This window comes from Vulpes lagopus, chromosome 3 (genome assembly GCF_018345385.1).
Source record: "Vulpes lagopus strain Blue_001 chromosome 3, ASM1834538v1, whole genome shotgun sequence".
Taxonomy (NCBI): Eukaryota; Metazoa; Chordata; class Mammalia; order Carnivora; family Canidae; genus Vulpes; species Vulpes lagopus.
The window spans coordinates 14,774,483-14,786,639 of NC_054826.1; the positions used below are offsets into that span (position 1 = coordinate 14,774,483).

General features: G+C 45.0%; 1 protein-coding gene across 4 annotated transcripts in view; it reads left to right on the forward strand.

Moving 5' to 3' along the window:
- Positions 1 to 12,157, forward strand: part of RAI14 (retinoic acid induced 14) — a 136,573-nt gene that overhangs the window by 12,958 nt on the left and 111,458 nt on the right. For all 4 annotated transcript variants that reach the window (XM_041747707.1, XM_041747706.1, XM_041747705.1 and 1 more), the window contains exon 2: positions 10,351 to 10,432. In XM_041747707.1, coding sequence (XP_041603641.1) covers positions 10,397 to 10,432 — 36 coding nt within the window. In that variant the 5' untranslated portion in view covers positions 10,351 to 10,396. The remainder of the gene's footprint in view (positions 1 to 10,350; positions 10,433 to 12,157) is intronic.

Here is a 12,157-nt window from a genome sequence, read left to right on the forward strand (position 1 = left end):
CTTATTCATCCTTAGCCTCAGCTCTGTGAGCAGCTTCCTTGTGGAGCCAAGTCCCCTGGGGAGCAGAGGAGGTAAGGCCCACCTCTTTGGCAGCACGGCGCCCCTCATGGACGCGGCTGTTATAGTCGCTTTTTACTTCAAGAGGATTTTAAAATAGTTTAATGCTATTCATTTCGAGTTAATTCTGCTGCTTTTCACTGTTGGCTGGTTCCTTTAGGGGAGTCAACGAGCAGCACATGCTTTCAGAATGGAAATAGCCCAGAAAACCCACACTGGGCTTGCTGCAGAGGTCTTCTAGGGGGTGGCTGCTGCGTTCAAGGTGACTAGTGGGGTGGGGGTGAGGGGGTGGGCCAGGGCCTGCTGCCTGGGGCAGAACAGACCAGGAGCAGCAGATAGCCAAATGAGAGACAGAAATGCTCTTCCTTACCAAGGGGTTCAAGTGGTGTGTGTGGGGAGGGACATTGTAGGTCATCTGTTGTGTTTGGCCCAATTAGACTCCAGAAGAGTGTATTTCACTTCTGTAGGTCCCTGAAGTGAATTTAGCTCCTGACTTCAGAATGAGCTAGTCAGACGAAAGTGCAGGTCACCACCCTCCGTGCTGTTGAAGTTCTAGGCTCTCTCTTACTGTGGCATCTGAGATGACAGCCTGAGCAAGATCCAGTAGGTAAGAAGGATTTGTTGGTTCTCTTAGACAACAAGTGGCAGACACCCAACTCAGGCTAGGAGGAGTGTGTCTCGGCTCAGGTGACCCCCGAATCCTGTGCCAAAAGGGTGTGGCCCCTGCAGGGCCTCCTTGGTTCCTTCTCTCCAGCCAGCTCCCTGCATAGGGTTAGGGCAGCTGCCAGGCTCACATTTCCCCATTTATCCACCGGAGAGGAAGGTCTTTCCTTCCTTCTCTCCCTCACCCCATCCCCCTTCTATTCCCTTCCCTACCCCTTGCTTTTCTTCCCTCTTTTCTACCTCCCTTTTGTCCTCCATCCTACTGAAAATCCCAGGGGGAGTCTCCCATTAGTCTTGCTGAAGCCTGAGGCTGATTATTAGCTATGTGCAGGGCAGCTTTTTCTCTAGAAAGATGAGCACAGTGGTGTGTCTAGATGGTACTATTGACATCTCTCAGGGAACAGCTGGGATCAGAATATAGCCTGGTTGGAGGGCCAGTTTTTCTAAAGGAAGTGGGGTGCAGTTATCAGAAGAAGGCTGGGCACTGCAACATGGAAGGTAACACTGTTATGTCAGAGGAAATGAAGAGCCTGCCTTCATGTGAGCAGATGCCCCCTCTCTATTGGACCAGAGATGAAAACATGCGTTTTAGTGCAAAAGGTGGTTTTATGAAAGCACGGGGATGGGACACATGGGCAGAAAGAGCTGCCGAAACATGATTCTTTGAATGCGTGATGTTCAGGCAATGTGCAAACATGGCAGTTGGGGCATCAGAAATAATTTTGCACTCTCCAGCTACCATCTACTCCTGCTGCGAGACCATCAGAATTCATGGAATTAGTTATTAACATATTCTCCTCTTATTTTGAAAAGTATCTGAGGCAGTGGATATATGGGTAAAGAAATTGAGCAGGCCAGACAGAGCCATTGTGATTACTGTAATGACATTTTCAACATTCCAGAATGTGGAGTGTCCGAGTCGTCCTCATTTTGAAACTGAGTCAAAGAACCAGTGAAGTAGGCGGTAACCCAATATTTGACAAGTAAGTTTTTTTAGGGTAAAAACATGAATTAAATACAACCGTAACTGGAACCTACTTCCTCTGAGGACAGTTTCCACTAAGTTTGCAGATAGTCATCCTTTCAACTCTTTGTATTTGGTATCTTAAAAGACCTCTTCATTGGGGCATGAGTATATTTCATAAAATTTACCAGCTTTAGTCCACAGTTAGTAAGTTTTAGAAATTTATGGTTGTATAGTCATCACCGCAATCCAGTTTTAAACCATTTCCCTCCTCCCAAAGAGATCCCTCATGCCCATTTGCAATCTCGGTTACCACTTCCAGTCCTAGACAACCACTAATCTACTTTGTCTCTATAAAGTTGCCTTTTTTAGACATGTCCTACAAATGGAATCTTAACATGTGATCTTTTATGTCTGACCTTCCCTTAACACAATGGTTTTGAGTTTCATCCATGTTGCAACGTGTACTGTGTACTGATACTTCATTCCTTTTTAGTACTGGATACTGTTCCATACTGTTGGAATGTCACATTTTGTTTACCTAACTGGTGGCTATTTCGCTAGTTCCCACTTTTTTGCAAGTATGAAATACTGCTGCTATCAACATTTGTGTACAAATCTTTGTGTGGACATATGTTTTCATTTCTCTTGGCGGGATCAGTCAGAGTGGAATTGCTAGGTTGTATGATAAATTTATATTTAACTTTGTAAGAAACTGCCAAACTGCTTTCCACAGTGACTTTTTGCTTTCCACGTTTTATGTTTTCACCAGTAATGTTTGAGGACTGGACCCGTAGTTTTAAACTTGATTGGTTCTTTTGGGTTTCAGGATGGGTGAAGCCTAAGGAATGGACCGGGAAGAAGCCAAGGGACACAGCACACGTGCCTTGACACTTGAAGCTGATTATTAGCTATGTGCAGGGCAGCTTTTTCTCTAGAAAGATGAGCACAGTGGTATGTCTAGATGGTACTGTGGACATCAACATCAAAGATTTAGGAATGTAGAATAGGAAGGGCATTTTAGAGAGCTAAAAATCTTTTTAAAACTTTTTAAGAAGATTTTACTTATTTATTTGAGAGAGCATGAGTGCGGAAGAGGGGAGGCCCCACTGAGCAAGGAGCCTGATGGGGGGGGGGGGGGAGGGAGCTCGACCCTAGGACCCTGGGATCATGACCTGAGCTGAAGGCAGATGTTTAACCGATTGAGCCACCCAGGCACCCTAAAGATCTAAAAATAATCTTACCATGAGGGATAATCACATGGAGTTTCTTAGTCCTAGAATGATTTTTGTATTCCAGAAGTAGTTTGTCTTGATTAAGCCCATGCTTTTTAAATTGGATGGATTTAGGGCATGAGGTAACCTTGGGGCTTTTCTTGGGTAGGCTTATTGGAGCATGTGAGTAGCCGATTTGACAAACCAGACAGTAATGTTAGCAGAGCCCTGGCCAATTTTGTATCAGTGCTGCTGGCCCTGGCTGATTCATGCACCTAGATCAGTTCTGGTGGATGGTAGGTTTTATTTTTAAAGAATGATTTATTTGTTTCTCAAGAGAAATGTCATCCTCTGGATAAAGGCAAGTTGTGAATATATTGAGGGAGATTAATGCTCTCAGGAGACTTTTGCCACATGACTATTATGATATAGTATATGAATGACATTTACAGTTGAAAAAGAATGTGGTCATTTATTTTCTTGGGGGAAAAAAGTGAGATATTAGATATTTTAGAAAGGATTCACTGCCCAAATGAAACTCTTGCTTATGCCTTTTTCCCCCCTAAACTTTTCCCTTTCTTTCATCTCAGTGATCTTTTAACAAGCCTACACCTTACTTCATAAAAAAGGGCATATGTGGAAGCACCCAGCCATAATTAATGCCTAGTAAAATTTGCTTGTTTATGCATTCATTTATTTATTCCTATATATTTGGCTTGCTGAATAAAACCTCCTAAAATGTAATCAGAGCAGCTTTCTTTAATGCCCCACGCTAAATTTTATTCATTGAGGTTAGTATGTCCCCTGCCTCTAGATGAAATCTAAGACTAAAGTTAAAAAAAATTCTGCAGTTTCAATTGCTAAATCCCCCTTTTTGTTGTTGTTGAGGTGTAATTGATGTACATCGTAATAACAGTTGATCGATATTTGTATACCTTGCAAAATGGTCACAACTCTAAGTCTAGTTAGCATCCATCACCATGCATAGTTACAGGATGTTTTTTTCTTGTGATGAGAACTTTCAAGATCTACTTTCTTAGCGACTTTGGGATACACAGTACAGCGTCATTAACTAGAGTCACTTTGCTGTACCTTACATCCTCACCACTTCTTTTGGAACTGGAAAGTTTGACCTTTTGATCACCTTCACCCCTGCTAATACTCTTAATTTAGAACTTAAGATGCCCAATTTAAGTAAAAATACAAACTCCTAGTATGTTTTTTAAAGAAAAGATCTCAGGAGGCCTGGGTGGCTCAGGGGTGGAGCGTCTGCCTTTGACTCAGGGCATGATCCCAGGGTTGCGGGATCAAGTCCCCCATTGGGCTCCCCGCAAGGAGCCTGCTTCTCCCCCCTGTGTCTCTGCCTCTCTCTCTGTTCTCTCATGAGTAAATAAAATCTTTAAATAAATGAGTGCGTGAGTAAGACGCTCCCTCTTTCCTCACTTTGTCCTGGCATCCTGCTGCCTCATCTAGCTGTTGGGGCTGGTGCTCCTGCCAGGGCTGCAGTGATAAAGCTGGGGGTGGGGTTGTCAGGAGGGAGGGGGGTCCTCCCCAGTCTCCACGCACTCTGACACTATTAGACTCTCAATGTGAGCAAGAGGTTCACTGTTACCAGTTTTGAGCTAAATCCTTTGAAAATCTACATCTCCCACTGGCAGTTACTTTGGAGTGAAGTATCTTTGTATCTTTGTGTCTTCAATTTAGCGCTGAGTACACATACACCCGCTCTCCACTCTCCATTCATTTGCTCAGCCAGAGGGGACTTTTGAGTGTTGACTATGGCAAGTCTTGGCCGACCTTGGAGTTGAAGGGTTGGATGGGTTGAGGATGGATTTTTTTCCTTATTGAATGGTTCCTTGACTACAAGTGATAGAAGTTCATAACGTTGATTTGGGGGGAATCCTTGGCCCGCCCCTGGAGCTCCCCTGTCAGGCTGGCTATCCTGAGAACTTGCCCCGGGGTTCTATCTGACGGTCCTCGTTCTCTTTAGACTCTGAGATTCCGTTATTCAGAATGGGTGGTTCTCTTGGCCTAGCTCAGCCTGTGGTTGGGGAGCTGCTGCCTGAGACTAGAGCCCGGAGAAGAGGGCAGGCTGGACGCTTTAAAAAAGAGACAAGCTGGTAAGACTCCATCGCCCAAATGGGGTTGTTTTTTGTCCTTCTGTCCTCCTTTCCCCCTCCGCAGCTTCCCCCCTTCCTCCTCCCCTCCTTGTTAAGTGCTTTCGTGTGTACATGGTGAAATCTAATCATCGTGCCTTTACTCACATCCCAGTGCAGCTAACCCAGTGCATTTAGGACCAGAGAGGGCTTTGCTGAGGTCAAAGGTGAAGTAATGGTTATTCAGGCTCCTAACCCATATCTTTGTTCTACACATTCTAGAAACATTCATTGATTGTATGTTGATGGCCAGTGACTGAGTATAAGCAAAATGAAAATCCTACCCTGAAAATCCTCCATCCCAAAGTAATGTGCAGCCTGAGATGCACATTTTTAAATTTGCTGAAAACTGGCAATGGGACTCCGGGACCCCACAGTCATGTCCCGGTTGTAAAAGAGTCAGAGTGTGTGGAGATTGGAGGATGATCTTTCTTTGGAAGGAACCACAGAATGATTCCCACCACGTCTGCTCAACCCCCTGAGAGAAGCATATAGGACTGCTTAAAGAGATTGGACCAGTGTCTGACTTGCAAATCTAAGATGGACATGCCCCATCTTATGGGACAGCTTGGACCAGACGCCCTTTCCTCATCAGCTTGTCCAAATCTTGAGTTTCCTTTAAGGCCATTACCCCCTAAACCCTGTTATGAAGACTTCTTTAATTTTTCCCAGCCCTTAGAGATCTCCACTCTTTGAGTTCCTGCAGTATCTGGCACCTGATTATTAGATGTCCTCCCCCTGGTTGGTTTTGAATCTTCTGGTCTGCTCTCAGCAGTTCTCATAATCTACGTGTGTGTTTAAAATTCCGTGTCCCTGAGATAAGCACATAACTGCCGTGGACAAAATCAGGTGAGGAGAACCAGTATTTTTGGGTTTCTGGTTCCCATTTGATGTCTTTTTTTTCCCCCCAAAAGCCACAACATGGTCGTAGGCACAGGCAAAGACTTCAAGCAGCTTCTGACCCTGGGAGCAGTTTGGATGGCATGAGGTGCTGTGTTGTCAGGGACAGCTTACGGGGAAAGTTGACCCGGGGAGACCTTTGACAGAATGTATTTGTTTTGCCAGATTAAGAGAATTGAGTGTTTATACAGCTTTTGGTTAAAATTCCATCTTTGTTGCAGAGAGATTATCGTCTGAGGAAACAAGTACTTAAGGGAGAAGAGGTAGGTGCGGGCAAGGAGAGAAGTATTTTAATTTTAGTTCCTTACATTTGTTCAAGGTCTCATTCAGTGCTTTGGATTTTAAGTCTGATTTTAAAAAACAAACAAACAAACAAAAAACCCCAAACCCGGAAGCCTATCTGGAGTGTGCATTAGTGTGGCAGTGTTGCTATAGAAGTATTTCCACATTCCATGATGGAAGGATTAATTAGAGGACGTTGTTTCTTATTCTGCTCCTCTAATTGCTGCAGTGATTCAGAGGGAATGATTTTAAACCACTGCCCTTGAATCCTGTGGTATAGTGTCTTAGACACTAATGTACTCTTACGATTTAGGAAAATGTACATGTGTGTACAGCTGCCATTTGCCTTTGTGAGTTAATATTGCTCCTGAATGACCATGGGGAACCAGCTAGTTGCTCTCCTAGAATTTTGAGTGTAGTGGGCTCCCTTCCCACCCCCACCCCACCCCCATTGCTGCATATCCCAGTGTTGTGAAAGATTCAAACACATCTGATGTTTGAAGGTGATGATCTATTGAACCCACTTGTATGATGTTTCTAGAAAAAGTCTCAATTACAGGTCTGGTATCACTGAGTCTTTGAGAGAACACAGGAGAGGGAGGGGCGGAGGGAGAGAATCTTCAGTCTCCCGACTGAGTATGGAGCCCAGTGTCGGGCTCGATCTCACAACCAAGGGATCGTGAGCTGACCTGAAATCCAGAGTTGGATGCGCCCAACTAACTGAGCCACGCAGCCGCCCCCAGTAACATATTTTGGATTCAGCAGGCAAATATTACTAAACTAATATTTCTGCTCACTGGGTAGATGTGCTTTATTCTTACAACTTATATGTATAAGAGTAACACTTCACACTCTTTTGTGCTATCCAGTTTAGGCTGGTGCACTACTAATACACCTTTACTGCAGCTCTTTTGAACTAAGTCGTCTTAGGTGACTTGTCCAAGGACTGCTTGCTATCAGTGTAGCCTAGATAGATGTCGCTTATACTCAAGCTGTAGCCCAATCTGGGCTTTGGAAGTTTGGATTGGGAATTGGAGCTGTAAGATTACAGCTGTCCCAAGGAAGGCAAGTCCCTGATTTATTCAGGGAGAGAAGATGCTAGGGCCAGACAGAACAACCCAGCTTCATGTCAGCGGCAGCTTATTTCCCATTTGTCATGACTTCCAGGTATTAGGTCCTTTTGTCAATACCAGGAAAACAGTGACCCATCGCTAAGTTTAATTACCCCCTAGCTACAGTTCTTGTTTCTAAAATAACTATTCTGTGGGTTTCCAGGACCTCTTTATCACCTGGGAGTTGTACCCATGGACCACCCAGCTATCACACACCCAGACTCATGACTCCAGGACTTCATTTTACAGCTAATATCTGCTCCTGGGAATTTTTGGAATTAAGTGCTTTATTTACTTAATCTCTTCAAATAAGAGTTTGTATGTTCTCACTACCATACTTTTAAAAAAAAGCCACAGACAAGCACCCAAGAAAAAGTGCAACACCCACAAAACCTCCCATGACCTCCAATAAAATTCATACCCACCATCGCCCAAGACATTGTGTTCTACAACTGAAGGAATGCGTTGGGTGGTTCCTCCTTAGTGGGATACACAATTTGTGGACTATGAAAGCCTTGGCTTCTCTTTTCTCCCTTTCCTGTTACATAGATCGGGCTTCTTTCCTTGGTTATTGGCACTTCACCCAAAGGTGGAAAGAACTCAACTCCAAGGATGATTGCTTTTCTCGGGGAGAACCCTCGGGAGCCAGTGGCAGTTTGGGAGTATCTGGTTACCATTAGTTCTACTTGGATTCATTGAAAAGTGGTTTGCTTTGACATGAAAGAAGGGCTGTTCTTTTTTTCTTTTTAATTTTTTTATTTATTTATGATAGTCACAGAGAGAGAGAGAGGCAGAGACATAGGCAGAGGGAGAAGCAGGCTCCATGCACCGGGAGCCCGACGTGGGATTCGATCCCGGGTCTCCAGGATCGCGCCCTGGGCCAAAGGCAGGTGCCAAACCGCTGCGCCACCCAGGGATCCCAAGAAGGGCTGTTCTATAAGCCAGCACAAGTTTGACCATTGTATTATTCCCCGCCTCACCTACCTCACTTCAAGATTCTCGAACTTCAGCGTGCGAAAGATTCAACCAAGGAGATGCCTGGGCCCTGGGCCCTGAGGCTCCATTTCCATAGGATGTGGACTAAGATTTTGCATTTAGCAAACTGCCCCCCAGGTCCTTCTGATTCAGATTAACCTGGCAGCCAGTGGTGGGAAACACTGTCCTGGAGTTTGCGCGTCGCTGTTCGGGTACCAGCCCAGCCTGTGGTTAAATACTTGGCCATTTACAAGGTGTAATTAAAGCGGATGGTTTCCAAGGTAACGCGGTCACTCCCGCCCGGGCCTGGAGGATTGAAAGGGACCACCGTGAGGCTGCAGTGGTGGTGTGGCCTCCCACTTAAGGTCATCGAAGTGCTTTATGATTGACTGGGTTTTTGCACCTGCCCTGTGTAATGACAGCAGCAAGAATGAAAGCAAACAGTTAGAAACCAGAAAGTCGCTGGACGACTTCTGGAGGCAGTGATGAGGACATGAGGAGGGATGAGTATAGCCATTCAGTTACTTGTATTTTCCCTCCTTTTATTGCCTTAAATCAGTTTATTTATTTCTTAAAGATTTTATTTATTTATTCATGAGAGATAGAGAGAGAGAGGCAGAGACACAGGCAGAGGGAGAAGCAGGCTCCATGTAGGGAGCCGGATGTGGGACTTGATCCCGGGTCTCCAGGATCACGCCCTTGGCTGAAGGTGGCGCTAAACTGCTGAGCCACCGGGGCTGCCCCTTAAATCAGTTTAGTCCAGAACGAGGGTGGTGGAAGGACAGGAGATGACCTTGAAAGGCCGGCTTCGGTAAACATTGGCGTGTGCTGTTGCTTAGTGCGCAAATGGATCGTGCTGTTAAAGGTCATCGCTCCCACTTGGTCAGGTGAGGCTTGAAGTCACATTTATGGAGCGCTTACTGCGTGCTGGGACGTTGCATCTGGGTGTTCTTGCCCCTTGATCTAGATGCAAAGGTTCCGCACTCTGTCATTTTCCAGGGGTAACGGTGAAAGAGGATGACTTGTACCATGTGTTAGCCCGGGAGTCTGCTGTAGGGGGGCGGTGAGAAAGTCCTCCAACTACCCAGCTGGTTCTGAATTCCATCATAAGCAGGCTTTCAACGGAGGGCAGGTTTCCTCACATCTCTGAGGTTCCATTGCTACCCCTGGAACATGAGGGACTTAGCCTGGACCAGATAGCCCTAACTTCTGAAGGGTGACAACCCCTTGCTGAATCCGATGAAAACTAGGAACTATCTTTCCTGAAAGAAAAGTGTACACACACACACACACACACACACACACACACACACACGCTTATATATATATATTTAAATTACATTTGCATTCCAGGGGACCACAGACCTCCTAAATGAGGTGATCTCTTAAGATTTTTGCCAGCTCTGACTTGGAATTGCTGGCTCCCACAAGGACCTGCAGGGTGGGGGAATAGAGCCTTTTTTATTGTTTAGAGTGGCTTCCTGCAGAATGAGGTATTTGAAGAGGGAGGTTTTGTTGTTCCTGGCATTTTTTACTAACTGCCCTGTGCGCGCATTTAGGGAGGAAAAAAAAGAAACCTCACTGAGAAAAATAAATAGGGAATGAATGGCATCTGGAATATGAACTGTTTTCCTCATCATTCTTTACTATCGTGGCCCTTTGAAAGGAGGCGGATGGTACGACATGAATGGCACATACAGGAATCGGTGTAGCACACAGATACTCTGGTTTGTACAGTGACCGTTAGCCTTGTTCTACTTTTAATGTTTGGAAAGTTGGAAAAGTTTAAAGTTTAGATTAACTTGAAAATATCAGAAGGTTCCCAGGGACTGTATAATGAGTGGAAATAACACGTTCTTTACTACTTCTCAGCTTGTTCAGTTCTGAACACCTTCCTAACTCAGCCCTAATGGCCCATGGCCCCAAAGTTGTAATCTCACCGGGAGGGATTATCTGTTGGGTTTATTTGGAAACTTAAATATTAAATTTCTCTCTCTCTCTCTTTTTTTTTTTCATTCTGTGCTTAGGTGTTGAAAAAATTTCTAGAGCTTTGGAAAGCTGAATGGACTAAACATGAAGAGCTTGAAAGCCAAGTTCAGGAAGAGCGACGTAAGTCGTCGGTGACTCACCGTCTGTCTACTCCACTCTCCCTCTCCCGGGGCTGCAGGACAGCCCTCGCTCCCACCTTGATAAGGCCCTGGGTTTATCACCAGGACCAGAAACACTCAGGGCCTCTGCTCGGGCTTTTGTGAATGGCATGTTCTAGGTTCCGTGCTGTTTGTGTGAATAGCTCTTGAAAATGACCTCCTTATTCCCGGGGTCGGTGCCTCGCAGAGAAACAGTCAAATTGCACAGCTTCGAGAAGAGAATCAGTAAAAACGTCAGCCTTTCTGAAGTCCCCCAAATCTGATTCAGAATGTCATTTTTGGAGGAAGCTCGTCTCATGAGAGTAGTTAGGGAGTTACGTATTAGCTTGGTTCATCTTTGGCTTTTGGAAACTGTTTTTAACTCTCTGTTAAAGCTTTTGTGGTGAAAACAGTATCCATTGCTGCCTGCACCTTGACTCCCCCTGAATTCCTGGGGTTCTTACTCACTTGTTATCCATCATACAAGATTTTGGATTGGAGGAACCAGTTATGATGTCAGGGTCCTGAAACAAAGTCTCCCAGAGGAGAAACTGGAGAAAAATAGCATAACAGGATTATACACATGGTATCTAAACACAAGGTCACCTCCTAAACCCTGCTAGGATTCCAGTCTTGTACTAGCTGCACTCCAGATGCTTTGGGCAGAATTGTTGAATGGGAGAAATTCATGGAAGGGTATTAGAAGCCCAGAAATTTCACCCTCATACAGGGCTTGCTTGCCTGCCATTTAACAGGAGGCAATTAAAGGTGAACCCGGGTTTTATTGTTTTGCCATGAATTATATGACAGGTTGGCACAACCACGTTTTTAAAATAAATGGAGGCTGCGTCTTTTATGGCTCATGTGTGGTATGCACACACCTCCTTTTGGCTGGAGCTTATCTCTTGAGGCTGCATCATGACGTGTAACTTACTGCCCTGATAAGGCCCAGACTAGTCGTGATGCTTGTGCGATGGTTGCAAGTTTTTGTCTCGCTTAGACATGAGAGCTACAGAAGGATTTTAGGAAAAAGTTGAGTTTCACCTTTTCATTCTTGAGGTAAGTTAAGTGGAACTCAGAGAATGTGAAGTGACTTGGCCAGAGGCACCCAGTTTGCCTTTGGCCACTGAGAGCCTTGGTTGTCTGACTTCCTTAGCCCCTTGCCCCTGTTCCTCCCCTGAGGAGCCCCCTTCTGCTGCCTCCTCTGCTGGCCCTGTGGTACCACAGCCAGCAGATCTCATGTGGCTATGAGCGAAGAACGAAAAGTTGAGTAGATGGGGAACGGATGTGGGTTTGTATGTCGTGTGACCAGGGTAACAAATGCCTTTTCCATTCTGAGGGAATTTGGGTAGCTTCCATTTATACAAGCTGAGATTATTTTAGCAAAATTGAATCAGTCTAGAGTTCCTTGATATCTGAACAGGGGCAGGGGGAAATGAGAGAGACACAAACTTTTGGCTTAAAAATTAAAAACTGGCCGCAGTAGGGAGAGTTGCTGGAATCTAGGTTTTAAATTAAAAAAAAAAAAAGGGGACTATTTCCATGATTAAAAAACCTTGATAATACTATTAAAAGCTTCCGGGATTTGGCAGCAGGAAGACTGTGCATTTGGAAGTTAGTGCTAAGAGAAGAAATGTTGTTAGAGGGATAGCTTGGGCGCATGGAGCAAAGGGAATTGTTATAATGGGGCCAGACTGTATCAAATAGC